Source organism: Podarcis erhardii (assembly GCF_964252035.2).
Source record: "Podarcis erhardii genome assembly, chromosome: 10".
In the NCBI taxonomy this organism is placed as follows: domain Eukaryota; kingdom Metazoa; phylum Chordata; class Lepidosauria; order Squamata; family Lacertidae; genus Podarcis; species Podarcis erhardii.
In genome coordinates, this window is record NC_138500.1 from 24277533 (window position 1) to 24292966 (window position 15434).

The 15434-nt window shown below is 41.0% G+C and overlaps 1 protein-coding gene across 11 annotated transcripts in view; it reads left to right on the top strand.

The window, feature by feature from the left end:
* MYBPC1 (myosin binding protein C1) overlaps nt 1–15434 on the top strand; it is a 96082-nt gene that overhangs the window by 65320 nt on the left and 15328 nt on the right. For 9 of the 11 annotated variants that reach the window (XM_081878800.1, XM_081878805.1, XM_081878797.1 and 6 more), the window contains 4 exons: nt 3221–3337; nt 7095–7262; nt 8527–8615; nt 14324–14519. In XM_081878800.1, the coding sequence (XP_081734926.1) occupies nt 3221–3337; nt 7095–7262; nt 8527–8615; nt 14324–14519 (570 nt within the window). The remainder of the gene's footprint in view (nt 1–3220; nt 3338–7094; nt 7263–8526; nt 8616–14323; nt 14520–15434) is intronic. The other 2 variants (XM_081878798.1, XM_081878807.1) reach the window with 1 other exon arrangement.

Genomic DNA, 15434 nt, shown 5'->3' on the forward strand with positions numbered 1-15434 from the left:
AGTTTCTGCTTTGCCCTCCATCACTCACCCTAACAGAAATAGCAAAGAACAGGCAGCCTTCACGCCTCTGAGATTAAAGGTTCAAGTGAGTGGCTTCACGCCGTAAGCTATGGCTAGCTATCATTTGCCTTGGCAGAAGCTTGCCACTATTTCCCTGATGAACAAAGCCCTTAAAGAGTATTAAGATGTTTTAATAGATTTTACTCTTCGACTATGAGCCAAACGACACATGGCATTAATCACATGATTTGCCCTTGAGTGCAGGATTTTTCTTCCTTTTCATGTATAGCCAGTACCCTCTTTCCTGCCTCTGGTCTGGATTTGGACCCTGGTGTGGGACTCTTTACTCCCTGATGCAGTCCTGATTTAGATTACCCCTGCCCCCTGTGGGGAACCCATTCCTGATAGGAGTGTCATGCGGTTCAAATGGCTAAAGCTTTTCTATTCCCCCTTCCATATCAGGGTCCTAATCTGGATTTAGGTCCCTACACTTTAAAAAATCCTGCACACAAGGATAAACCGTGTGATTAACATCATGTGTTATTTGACCCTATAGCAGAAGTTTAGACTTATTATTATTATTATTATTATTTTAAGAACCTCATTTATAGATAAATAGCAATGCAGAGTGTTTAAACTAACAGGGACTTAAACCCCTTCTCACATTGCCAAATACATTCAGTGTGGGAAATTTAAGAAAACTGGAAAATAGATTTTCTTTTCTTTTTAAATGGACAAATTAAACAAAACTTTAATAGGTCTGGTCGAGCCTTCCAGAAACAAGAAAGCTGCAGCATAATTTACAGGTTGGTGTAGGGAACCCCCAGGAAAAAGCAACCATAGGTGTTGTAGAAAATTGATTTATTATTGAAGTTTACCCAGTGCATTAGAGCCCAGTCTCTTTGCAATATCCTTGATAAAGAGCAATGTGTCTGAACTGCATGGGGAAAATACAAGAATAAGTCAGCTTTCTGTGACACCTATGGAAGTTTCATACCATACTTCATCTTCCTAGGAAATATTCAGCTCAGCTCCATGCTGACTGGAGTTGATGTGAGTTTTAGTCCAAAACAACTGGAGGGTATCAGGTTGGTGAATACTGAAGAATCAAGAATACATGAATTAGCCAACCATCCCAAATTCTCTGTAAGTAAGGAGGATGTGGTATGCATAGTAAATCATAAATCTAGCCATCATAGGTAGAAATGTCTTTCAGGGGACACTTCAGGGTCCAGCAGAACAAAATTCCTTGTGTACCTGTTGAACAGAGCAAAACTTTTACTTTTTTCTTTCAGATAGGCTTAAAAGCATTAAGAAGATCCCTCAAAATGACAGCCACGTCTGCCATTTTGGTGTTACCCACCTCACATAAAATACAGTAGTGATGTATTTTACAGACAATACTGTGTGCATGATGTGTATTCTACTTATGCTTTGCATTTCTAGATATACACCTATATATTTATGTGTGTGTGTATATATATACAGTTAATGCCACTCATGTGTATTTTGTAACACTTTGGAACAAAACGTTTTGGAAAATACTTGGTGTTTACTTCTATATCTCTTGCTCTGCCTTGTTTCCTTTCATTTTTTTCTTCAGTACCTGAATATCTCTGTTCTTCATCTTTTTTCCAGTACCTTTCCTTCAACTAATTTTTCTACAACGTTTAATATTTCACCTGGATCTCCAGGTATACTTTCTTTGACTGTCAATCTTTCAGCTGTCACTTTTTCAGTTCTGTCCTTCTCTTCTTCTTACTTATTCTATCAATTATTCTCTTTCCTTCTCTCTTTACTCTCTCTCTCTTGTCTATTGCCCTTGAATGGAATTTTATTAGGGCTGCTTTAATGCACAGACAATTTCTATGATAATAGTGCAGAGTGACCTTGGAAAAGTGAGAAACATTGTGGCTTCTTTAAAGTTAATAAAGGGGATTCTCAGCTTTCAGTGGAACCAATATTACATTACACATACACACATAAGTTTAAAGGATCAAACATTGCTCATGGACCTAGTGACAGGATCAGATATTATGCTCCTCTTAACTCATTCAGTACAGAAGCTGGTCTCCAACCGTAATAATAAATTATTATAACTCATTCAGTCATTCATCTATGCTATCAAAAATTGAATATGAAGGCACTGGGAACTGAAAATAAAGGAATAAGCACCTAGATGATTAGAGGCTCCCAACTCTTTTATTCTCTCAGAATAACAGTCATTGTAAATGCAAAATGGGTAAGGGAAATTCCCCACAGACATATTTCTGTAAGTTTGCAAATGACACTGAAGTTTTCATTGGCTAAAATAAAATGTTGGGGGGGAAAGAGACACCCTTACCTGTTTTGTATTTCCTTTTCTCCAGGATCAACATAACAAAAACATAACCAGCTGAATATGGTGGCATACAATAACCTAAATTTGATCCAACAAGTCTGTTGTCTCAAATCAGCAAGCCTTGAAACAACGTTAGGTGCCTTCTCGCCCTCAAGGTGAACAACCCCAAGTAAAGTTTGTCTTCCAACACCTTTATTTCCCCCAGGTTTTGTCCTGAATGTGAACAAATGTATTCACATGAAACTCAGGATCAGGGTCTTAATGGAAACACCAGCAACACAAGAATAAAACCTGTTGAGATCACTGCAGCAGTGCTGTCATCAGCAGACCCTACAACACAATTACTCTCCAGGTCCAGTTTTCTGCTTCCTGCCTGTTTTATTGTCCAGTATCAAGACAGGTTATAAAACCTGCAAAACATTTGTCATTAGGCCCACCTTGCAAGGCACACCAATCCTTAAATAGATTTTAATCATTGAATGTTATCCAGTGAACCCTACATGCTATGCACAATGGGGTTTGGAGCCAGAAAAGCAAAATAACAACTGTGAATGAAAACTCTGACAAGCAATACTTAGAGAGACTGAGTTCAGTCAACTGCAACTATACATCATGCCAGCAGACTTCCAGATCACCTTATACCAGCATATACCTCTGCACACCACTGTTCTATTTCTTTTTAGCTTTCTCTTTCTTATTCTGGCCTACACTTTAATCTTCTCTTCCTGCTAAATCTTCTCTTTTACTCAATGGATTTCTCCTGCCTATCTCCTCTTCTTTCAAACCTCATCTTTCTCTCTGGGTGCTCAGATATACCAGTCTCAAAGGCTCTTCTGCCTATGACTGTAAAGTACCAAATGTGCTTTCCAAATTATTTAGGTCCTCAGGAGCCCACTACAGAGGGCAAGGGAGACAGTGGTGGTGGTACAGAGCAAAATAATAGTGAGGAGACAGACGGGGGCTTGATCAAGACTGAAGAGAAGACACCAAAACCCTGTGAGTTTTCAACAGCATCATCCTCCCCCCTTTCCCCCCCCCCCGATTGTGCTGTTTCCCCTTGATCTGTGGTTGGAGCCTCAGTCTGCTGGAAGCAAAGGGGCCAGGGGGGAAATAGGCAAACGATGGTTTGCCATGTGTAGAAGAAATCAGCTCTATTTCATTATCTAGCCAGTTCCTTGATCATCCCAAAGCTCCTCTTCAAGGCGCAGTACATATCTCTGTATAGTTACTAACAGGGATTACTAACAACTGACTCATATCTTGCCTGTGTGAAAGTGGGTGTCTCTGAATTAACTTTAATGGTGGACTCTCATAAGGTATATCGGCAGAACTGTATGAAGGTGAATTTCTGGAGGCAACTTATGACCTGGAAGGTAAAGTATGCAATAAAGATATTTAAACATTCTTACTGAAATTGGCCCCCCCCCCCAAACAGTATAAAAGCGATGTTTTTGAGGGAACACTATCTGCCACGCACTCCTTCAAAAATACCGCAGTGACTTGGGGGAAAAGTTCATGGAATCTCAATTATTATACTATACAGAGTGCTCTTTTGATTAAACAAAAGGTGCCAGAACTTATATCTTGATAAAAGTGCTGTAAGTACCTGCAACAAAATGGCCATCATGGGCAGGGGGGCGGGGGGAAAGAGGTGATGGTACATGGTACTATCACAAAAAAGCACAGACTATATTGTATGTGACTCGGTTGTTTTGCTTATCCTCATAATAGCCCTGTGCAATAGATCATTATTATTATTTCGCAAATGGGAAACTAAAGCTAGGAAAGAGTGGCTTGCTTATGGTTGAAGCAGGAAATGAACCCAGGTAGTATATGCCCAAATCCATTGATCCACCTACTGAAACGCATACTGTCTCCACTCATATAATACTGAAGAACCAGTTTTTTAAATATATATATATATATATATAATGTGGTTAGTTTCTTCAGCAAAGTGTGAATGATGCATTGTTCTTTCTGTATGAAAGCCTACTCAATAACTGACTGTAAAAGACTGGTGTGTGAAGCTATTTGTGAATTCTGTATTGGTTAGAGAAAAATAATAGCTAACTTCTTTCGCTCTAAAGTTCTGAGTATCAGTTAAGCTGTTATATATATAAAGCCACAGTCCCAGTCCAGATGTGTAGAGCTCTAATACATACATGGCACTCTCACATACAAAGTCTTTCCCCATTCATTGCAATTTCAGGGACCGTTCCATGCATATATCCCTATTTAAATAAAAAAATTCCAAAATTGTCCAGTAGCATCTTAGAGACCAACTATGTTTGTTCTGGGTATAAGCTTTTGTGTGCATGCACACTTCTTCTGATACACTGAAACAGAAGAATCGTGCATGCAAATGAAAGCTTATACCCAGAACAAACTTAGTTGGTCTCTAAGGTGCTGCTGGACAATTTTTAAACTTTTAAATTTATTTTGACTGCATCAGACCAACATGGCTACCTACCTAAATCTATATCCCTATTTGTTTGCCTAGTCTAGTCCTTGACATGGAAGTGAATGGGGAGGCATGTGCTTGGTTGGAGCTTCATGTGTGCATTGAATAATTCATAGAGTTCTGAATCTGGTTTCATATGTATTCATAAATACATACAGTATTTAGACTGGGATTAGGTTGATGGCCCCATCTTCATGAAGTTGGCTGCAGATAAATCCCATTATAACTTAGAAATAGGTGATTTATCTCTAACCACTGTTGAAAGTTGCCTGGTGGTCTAGTTGTTTTCTATGCAATGTGACTGTGATCTTCCAAAGTTGTGTGCTGGTAAGAGTCCCATTCATTTACTAGTACCTTTTGTGGGCATAGCCTGCTAGTACTCAGTTATATATCATTTAACCATCAGAGTGTTCTTGAAAGTTACTACTCCTGAGACAACTCACTCTGCAGTTCACTCACTGTTTGCAAATAAACATGGCAAGCCACATGTCCCTACCCACCTCTGATCCTGGTGTCACTCCACTAATGATACTTTATTTGTAACTGTAGTGTACTTAAAGAGAAAAAGGCCAAGTCATGTTTATATGACCAGCAAGAGAAATATAACTTCATGTTATTGTCATACCACTTATACAGCTGGGTTGTGGAAGTTGGCAGTGGAAGTTAATAGCAAATATTGTATACTACTGGTACTAAATGAACTGTATGGGTTATAGAAGCTAGTGATATTCCTTCAATGCTAGTGATATGGAATCATGGGGCGGGGCAGGACTGGTGGCAGCAATGCTTCTGAGTATCACTTTCTGGAAACCACAGGGAGGGAGTGTGCTATTGTATTCGAATCCTGCTTTCAGGTTTCCCCCAGGCACCTGTTTGCCACTGTGAGAAGAGGATGCTGGACTAGATGGGCCATTGGTTTGATCCAGCAGGCTCGTCTTATGTTATTATCCTTCATAATCTGTGCCCAAAAGAATTAAGCTAAAATTCAAGTGTGTGCTCTGCTGTGTAAATGACTAGCTTATGCAACATCATTGAATAAATTGTTTCTGCTAACATGCTATCTTCTGAATTTGCAATGTGTGCTTTCAGTAGCTTGGGATTTTTTTATTTCAGAGATTTGGGTGGCTGACATTTGCCTGCTGGGTATTCCATGTGCACACGGGAGCAACCACATAGTTCTGAATCAAGTTTCATACACACATGTGAATGCATATTTATGGTCTGTGTGGGCTTGCATCACCATCCCAGGATTACAGTTTACTTGGAGTTTTTCAGAGCATTTCAGAACTCTGAATATTGTTTAAAGGGAAATGTTGTAGCAGCAATAGAAAAACATGGATCACTTAGTAGACAGCAGAGATGTATGTGTAAACATGACTGAGGGCAATTTGAGTTGGACAAAGAAGCATTCATGGTACAGTGGTGCCCCGCAAGACGAATGCCTCGCAAGACGAAAAACCCGCTAGACGAAAGGGTTTTCCGTTTTTCGAGGCGCTTCGCAAGACGAATTTCCCTATGGGCTTACTTCGCAAGACGAAAACGTCTTGCGAGTTTTTTTCCCTCCCCCCCTTTTTCTAAGCCGCTAAGCCGCTAATAGCCGCTAATAGCCGCTAATAGCCGCTAATAGCCGCTAATAGCCGCTAATAGCGCTAATCCGCTAAGCCGCTAATAGGGATGCTTCGCAAGACGAAAAAACCGCTAGACGAAGAGACTCGCGGAACGGATTATTTTCGTCTTGCGAGGCACCTCTGTACATAGAAGCAGTACGGCTGCATGTGTGGATAATGATTCTGTGTCTGCATAATACCTGCTCATTAATTATTTCTTCAAGAATAAAACTAGAAAACTTTATTTAAAAGAGATAGGAAATTATTTAGACTGAAACTGTGTTCTGGATATCAACTTCCATGTGAAATTCTGTTACTGCAACTAATAATTATCATGTTGCTTGCATGTTAACATTCCTTTAAGGAGGCAGTACAATAATATATTGATTGCCTGCCCTTCGGGATTATAATTTTAATTATAAATGTATTAGTCGATTTTTAAAATGGAGGAAAGTGTAAATGGAGGAAAGTGTAAATACATTTACCGTATTTCTTACAGTCTTCATATGCTTCCTTAAATTAGAAACTGGTGGTTTGGCTGCAAAATACTTCCAGGAAGTGAAATATATTGAGTTTGCTACACTTAATTTTTTTAAAAAAGGAATTAGTGATTCACAAGCACATTTCATATATATAATTATCAATTTCTGTCCTTTCCTTCCTTTTGCTTTTTATCCTACTTCAGCGGAAGAATGGATTGTGGCCAATCCAGACCTCACAGACAAAACAAAATTCACCATCACTGGCCTGCCAACTGGATCAAAAATCTTTGTTCGAGTAAAAGCTGTGAATGCTGCTGGTCCCAGTGAGCCTCGGATGCATCCACAGCCAATTTTAGTCAAGGAAGTGATAGGTGAGATGGGCTGTTTACTTATGTCTAGGGGTGGAGGGATCTGTCCATGTTGGTTCCCTCAGTTTCTCATTCTTACAATCTGAAATTCAGTTCTCCACATTTCTGCAGCAATCCGTGTTTTTTTTTTAAGTCCTAATGAAAATTTGAATATTTTGAATACTCCCGGTGAATTAGGAGAAATTTTGTATGCAGTTTTGACTAATGTACATATTTTTGCAGGCCATTTCCTTTAATATAATGCTATTTTTTATGTTATTTTCACTAATATATGCATTGTATGCACATTTCCCCCTAATATGTGCATTTTTGTAAACATTGGTTGGAGAACTACATCACAAAATCTGGAGAAGTGTGAATTTCGAATGATGGTTGCGTTTGAGTTCTCATACTGTTTTGAAAGTGTGTGTTAATTAGGTCCCCCCACCTCCTGATTTACCATTGCCAAATATTGTCTTTGAGAAAACTTTAGAAAACAGTTAAGCCCAATTCACATGTAACAATCTTGACTTAAGCTCATGTCTTATTGAACCAAGAATGGGTATTGGACCTGCATGGTCATCACACCCTCATGCTTGCTGCTTTGTGGTCCAGCTTCAGCACTTAGGTGCATGCATGCATACATCATTTTATTTGTGTGCAACCTTTCCTTAGTTAAACCATGCTCAAAGGAGTCTTCAACGTGAAAAATTACACAATTAAAAATATAACAAAAATAGTCATAAACAATAAATAAAACACATCAAAAAGTATGCAACCAAAATAAAAATAAAGATACAAAAATAATATCAATAACAGCCTCACAACAACAAAAATCCTAAACAATACCCCACCCCAAGAGTCTGTTCAGCAGCCTCAGCTTTTGTAGCTGGAGTCAGTCAGGGCCCCACGCTCCCAGGCCTGGCAGAAAAAGGCCTGCAAAGCAGGGAGCAGGTCTTCCAGGACTCACAGCCAAAATGGTTGTTTAAACCACAGTTTCCCATTACGTCTATCCTGTCCTTTTACCAAGAAAGAGTCCAAAAGGCACGATGGAACAAAGAAGCAAGTCCTGTGGTTGTAGCACTGCTGATAGCCCAAAGTAATCAACTTCCTTTAACAAAGCAAGAGTACTGGCTCTGGTTTTGCAGGCTCCATATCCAGCACTTCAGCTCATCTCAGTTTAATCTCAGTTTACAGTATTAACTGGCATATGAAGCCAGGATCAGATCCAGTTAATCAAAGACGTTTTTAAACAAGTGCACTTCCCTTCCTTCTTTTTCAAATTAAGAACCCCCGAAGATTCGTCTGCCAAGACACTTAAAGCAAACATACGTTCGAAGGGTTGGAGAAGCTGTGAATCTTGTTATTCCCTTCCAGGTAAGAAACAAATAAATATATTTTTTTATGTGAATGTCTGCATGACACAGGCAGCCCCCCCATTTATGCAGGGGTTGCATTCCAAGGCACTACACACATCAGTGATATCACGTATAATTAAAACCCATTGAAACAGCCTTCAAACACCCCACTCTGCCCCTATTCTGCCCTTTTAGTGACGTTTCAGTGATGTCTTTATGACATTTCTGGGTTTGACGTGATGCATGTATGCAGGGCAGCAGCTGAAGAAGGAGCAAAAAGGGTTTTCTTGTTTGTGTGTTTCTTGTGGCTGATTAGCTGCTCTCCCTGTGCAAAGGTCAGAGGGGGCAGGGTTTCTGTTGAGGTAGGTGATTAGCTGTGGGAGGAGCTTATCAGAGCTTGCAGGGCAGCGGGGCGCGCCTAGTGGCGCACGCAGTTTGATCCATCTTTTAGATTTAGGGGAGCTAGTCTCAAACGTTTGTTGGGGGAGACCTAGGGTTTTTATGGGGGGAGTTATTTGTCCTGTCTTCACGCTTTTTATGATGGAGGACTGCTGTAGTCACCCCCAACGACATGTTCTCAAGATGGAGGGTGAGGGAACAGCTGCAGTCGCCTGCGGTTCCTGCGCAATGTTTGCCATCTTGCCAAAGGTTGCAGGTAGCTTTACCTGTAGCAATTGCATGTTGATTGCCCTCTTAGAAGACAAAGTCCAGCAACTGGAGGAACGTGTAGCTACGCTCCAAAGAATTAGAGAGCTGGAGCTCTTCTTGGAAGCAACAGAGCACACCGTCTCCACCAAGGAGGAGACAGGGGACTCCCCTGAGAAGGAGGCTAGTTCACCAACACAGGAGCCAGATATATGGAGAAACGTGACTCAAAGAAGTAGGAGGCCCAGGGTTCGCTCTGATTGTTTAGAAATACACAATTGCTTTGAGGTCCTCTCCCCTAGCATGGAAGACGAAGAGCAGACTCCATTTGAGGATCTCTCCCTCATTACAGTCGATCAGGTATATGAAGACGAGCAGCAAAGTCAGTCCTCAGGGAATGTGCAGGTGACCTTGGAACGGACAGCTCACGGAAGAACCCCGACCAGACCTAAGAGGAGGCGTGTAGTGGTGATAGGGGATTCCCTACTGAGGGGAACAGAAGCAGTGATCTGTGGGCCTGACAAGATGTCTCGGGAAGTGTGCTGTCTCCCCGGGGCTAAGATCCAAGATGTAACTGAATGACTGCAAGGAATCATAAAACCCACTGACAAATACCCCTTCCTCTTGGTTCATGTGGGAACCAATGACACTGCAAGCAATAGCCTCCAGAAGATCAAAAGAGACTACGAGGCTCTGGGCAGGAAATTGAAGCAATTAAATGCACAAATTGTCATCTCATCTGTCCTCCCAGTTGAACGACATGGCCCAGGGAGAGAGGGAAAAATAGTGGAAGTGAACAGCTGGCTTCGCAAATGGTGTAAACAGGAACGGTTTGGATTCTTAGATCACGGACTGCAGTTTCTTGAAGATGGACTTCTGGCAAGCGATGGGCTGCACCTCACAACGATTAGGAGGAATGTTTTTGCCAAAAATCTCAGAAACCTCATCAAGAGGGCTTTAAACTGACTAATGTGGGGGAGGGAGACAGTGCTCCTGAAGGTAGGAGTCTGTCAATTGATGAAGATGATCATCCAAATGTCATAGACCAAATGGAGCAAACAGCATGCAGACCTAGTGGTGGGAGGAAAAAATCCCTAAATAAGAGACACGGGGGAATGATTAATGGACTTCAATGTCTGTACACTAATGCGCAAAGCATGGGAAATAAACAAGATGAGTTTGAGCTCTTGGTACAGCAAACTAAATATGACATAATAGGCATCACTGAAACCTGGTGGGATAAGTCCCACGATTGGAATGTAATAATGGAGGGATACAATCTATTTCAGAGAAACAGACCAGACAAGAAAGGAGGAGTGGCATTATATATCAGGGATGTGTATACCTGTGAAGAGATCCAAGATTTAGAACCTCAAAGCCAAAGTGAGAGCATTTGGGTCAAAATTAAGGGAGAGAAGAATAACAGTGACCTCATTGTGGGAGTTTACTATAGATCCCAAAGCCAAACGGAGGACATAGATGATGCCTTCCTGAAACAGATGGCCAAGCATGCAAAAGGAAGGGAGATAGTAGTAATGGGGGACTTCAATTACCCAGATATTTGTTGGATGTCAAACTCAGCCAAGAGCATAAGGTCAAACAGATTCCTCACTGGCCTTGCAGACAACTTCATTGTCCAGAAAGTGGAAGAAGCAACAAGAGGAACAGCCATTTTAGATCTGGTCCTAACCAATGTTGATGACCTGGTTAGTGAGGTAGAAGTGGAAGGATCATTAGGCGCGAGTGATCATGCTCTTCTGAAGTTTACTATACAGCGGAAAGGAGCAGCCAAGCATACTAGGACTCAATTTCTTGACTTTAAGAAAGCCGACTTCATAAAACTTAGGGAAGTGCTGGGTGAGATCCCATGGACAGTAATACTAAAAGGAAAGGGAGTTCATGATGGCTGGGAGTTTATTAAGAGGGAGATAGTAAAAGCACAACTTCAGGCAATACCAATGAGACGGAAACATGGAAGGTGCCTAAAGAAGCCAGGGTGGCTATCTAAAGAACTTTTAACTGAGTTAAGATTAAAAAAGGATGTGTACAAAAAATGGAAAAGGGGGGAAACCACCAAAGAGGAATTCAAACAAATAGCCAGCACGTGTAGACACAAAGTCAGAAAAGCTAAAGCACAGAATGAACTCAGGCTTGCGAGAGAGGTTAAAAGCAACAAAAAAGGCTTTTATGGGTATGTTCGTAACAAAAGGAAGAACAAAGAAACAGTGGGGTCACTCAGAGGAGAAGATGGTGAAATGCAAACAGGGGACACAGAAAGGGCTGAACTCCTCAATGCCTTCTTTGCCTCAGTCTTCTCCGATAAAGAAAACAATGCCCGACCTGAAGAATTTGGAGCAAATGATTCAGCAGAGGAAACACAGCCCAGAATAACTAAGGAGATAGTACAAGAATACTTGGCTAGTTTAGATGTATTCAAGTCTCCAGGGCCAGATGAACTGCATCCAAGAGTATTAAAAGAACTGGCAGATGTGATCTCAGAACCACTGGCAGTCATCTTTGAGAATTCCTGGAGAACAGGCGAAGTCCCGGCAGACTGGAGGAGGGCAAATGTTGTCCCTATTTTCAAAAAGGGGGAAAGAGAGGACCCAAATAATTACCGCCCAGTCAGTCTGACATCAATACCAGGGAAGATTCTGGAGCAGATCATTAAGCAAACAGTCTGTGAGCACCTAGAAAGGAATGCTGTGATCACCAATAGTCAGCATGGATTTCTGAAAAATAAGCATGTCAGACTAACCTGATCTTGTTTTTTGACAGAATTACAAGCCTGGTAGATGAAGGGAATGCAGTGGATGTAGCCTACCTTGATTTCAGCAAGGCATTTGACAAGGTGCCCCATGATATTCTTGTAAAGAAGCTGGTAAAATGTGGTCTTGACTATGCTACCACTCAGTGGATTTGTAACTGGCTGACTGACCGAACCCAAAGGGTGCTCATCAATGGTTCCTCTTCATCCTGGAGAAGAGTGACTAGTGGGGTGCCACAGGGTTCTGTCTTGGGCCCGGTCTTATTCAACATCTTTATCAACGACTTGGGTGATGGACTCAAGGGCATCCTGATCAAATTTGCAGATGACACCAAACTGGGAGGGGTGGCTAACACCCCAGAGGACAGGATCACACTTCAAAACGACCTTGACAGATTAGAATACTGGGCCAAAACAAACAAGATGAATTTTAACAGGGAGAAATGTAAAGTATTGCACTTGGGCAAAAAAAATGAGAGGCACAAATACAAGATGGGTGACACCTGGCTTGAGAGCAGTACATGTGAAAAGGATCTAGGAGTCTTGGTTGACCACAAACTTGACATGAGCCAACAGTGTGACGCGGCAGCTAAAAAAGCCAATGCAATTCTGGGCTGCATCAATAGGAGTATAGCATCTAGATCAAGGGAAGTAATAGTGCCACTGTATTCTGCTCTGGTCAGACCTCACCTGGAGTACTGTGTCCAGTTCTGGGCACCACAGTTCAAGAATGACACTGACAAACTGGAACGTGTCCAGAGGAGGGCAACCAAAATGGTCAAAGGCCTGGAAACGATGGCTTATGAGGAACGGCTAAGGGAGCTGGGCATGTTTAGCCTGGAGAAGAGGAGGTTAAGGGGTGATATGATAGCCATGTTCAAATATATAAAAGGATGTCACATAGAGGAGGGAGAAAGGTTGTTTTCTGCTGCTACAGAGAAGCGGACATGGAGCAGTGGATCCAAACTACAAGAAAGAAGATTCCACCTAAACATTAGGAAGAACTTCCTGACAGTAAGAGCTGTTTGACAGTGGAATTTGCTGCCAAGGAGTGTGGTGGAGTCTCCTTCTTTGGAGGTCTTTAAGCAGAGGCTTGACAACCATATGTCAGGAGTGCTCTGATGGTGTTTCCTGCTTGGCAGGGGGTTGGACTCGATGGCCCTTGTGGTCTCTTCCAACTCTATGATTCTATGATTCTATATACAGTCACATACATATTGAACGCGTATAAACGGGGGGCTGCCTGTATTGTCAAAACAGCAGCATGTGCTACTGGATTTTCTGCCTGTGTTCAATAATATGCAGGTCCTATCACTGGAGGTTGTTTATTTTTTAAAAAAGTTCATATTAGTTTCCAGTAGTCCCAGAACTACTCAGGACTACCAAGAAGTCACTAGAAGAAACAGGTATTTCAGCCTCTCATTGAATACTTGTAGGACCAGAAGAGGAAATTATGGCATCTGTTCAGATGTACTAGCTGGTAATGCCAAAAAGGTTAAAGAGTATATGCTGAACGCCCAAAACTATAGTAATACTGTGCTTATCATAATAGTACATGTATGTGCATTGTCAATTCTTTTCCAGGCCTGTTACAGGATTTTCATTAATGTTTAAAGCCCTAAAGACATAGGCCCCAAATAACTCCAACCCTTTCAACCTTCTCAGGTGTTAAGATCTGCAAAAGGGGCTCTCTTGCTAGTCCCTGTCACTCCCAGAAATGTGGAGATTGGTGGCCTGAGAGTTCTCTGTGATAGCCCCTAAATTGTAGACCTCCCTCCCCACATAGGTGAATCTAGCATATTCATTGTACAGCTTTCACCATTTACTGAAGATGCACTTATTTACCCTGGCATTTGACAGTTAATGTATTTTGCTTTGTGGGACCCACATTTTAAAAAAAACCAAAAACCATATATTGTTCTGCTTCATTCTGAACCATTTGCTTGTCTTTAATTGTAGCAGTTTAATCTGTTGCATATTATATTGGTGTAACCCACCCTGGGACCTTACACTAAAGAGCAGGTAAGGTATCATACAAATAAACAAAATATCAGAAATGCAGCTTTCTCTTACTGTCATTTAAGTCACAGGGAGTTATTTTGAAGCCTCAGCCCCTGCCTTGAAAATAACTTGACAAAAGAACTGCAATATATCTCAATGTGTTCAGAATGAACCTGCAGTTATCGTTCAGTAAGTAGCTCCTTGACTTAAACATGCAGTTCTCTGTTTAACCTTATTTAAAGATCACCGTAAAATAATACTACAGTCATATAAAATTTGGTCCGTCGACATGTTTGTTTGTTTCCCCCCCACAGGGAAGACCAAGACCTAAGGTCTCTTGGAAGAAAAATGGAGCTCATGTAGATAAGAACCAAATTAACATCCGCAACAGTGAAAATGACACAATCATCTTCATCCGAAAGGCAGAAAGGATCCACTCTGGGAAATATGACATGAAAGTCAAAGTAGACAATTTGGTGGATAGAGCCACAATAGAGATTCAAATAGTTGGTACGTGTAAAAATTTAGAAGCGATAAGAATATAGGCTGTTAATTGGGATATACTAGCAATCCTTTGGCATGTTTGGGGCATTCCTAAAACGACTGCAAGAAGCTAGGAGTTAGTACCCACTGTTCTATGATCTCTTGTATGTTCCTCTGTAGTGTCTGGAACTGCCTTCTACAAAAGACAACATATTGAGATAGATACATCATAAGTTTTAAAAATAAAGTTGAATCCTTTATTACTATGTGCATTAAAATTGCAGGGGGTTGGACTAGATGACCCTTGTGGTCCTTTCCAACTCTACAATTCTATGGTTCTATAAATTTCAGAATATGACACACTTCTTTCTGATATTGTTTTAATCCTCTACTTCAGATCAAGAGTGTATATTTGATAAATGGAAGGGGAAAGTGCAGGAAGTCAAACTGGACATACATTCCAGCTATTTAACCTTGCCGAATGATTACATTTTATATTTATCAATAAAAAGCAAAGGGAACTGTGTTGTTCCATTAAAGCTCCAAATCCTTAATAGATTAATCCTTTCGTTAGAGCAAACCAAAATGTCACAAGAATGATCATGCTTTCGAGTTCTCTAGCATTGTTCTTCAGGATAGAAGTCTAAGAAGGCAGGGGTAAATGGGACAGGAAAAAAGCTGGTTTGATGTTGTAACCACGTCTGAATTTGGTCACAGTCTTAAAAGGGAATGAATTGCAAACTCAGTTGGATTAGGTTCTATCCAAATATAAAATACAAGAGTTACCCAGATCTCTCTCCAGCTTTAAGCGAAACACACAGATTCCTTTGTTAGAGGGAACACAGAAAGAAACGTGGCAGACTTTTTATGAGCAAAGCTAGAAATTAAATTTAGGGATTGTATTAGTTGTTGTTATTGTTTTTACAGTAGAAGCCAACTAGG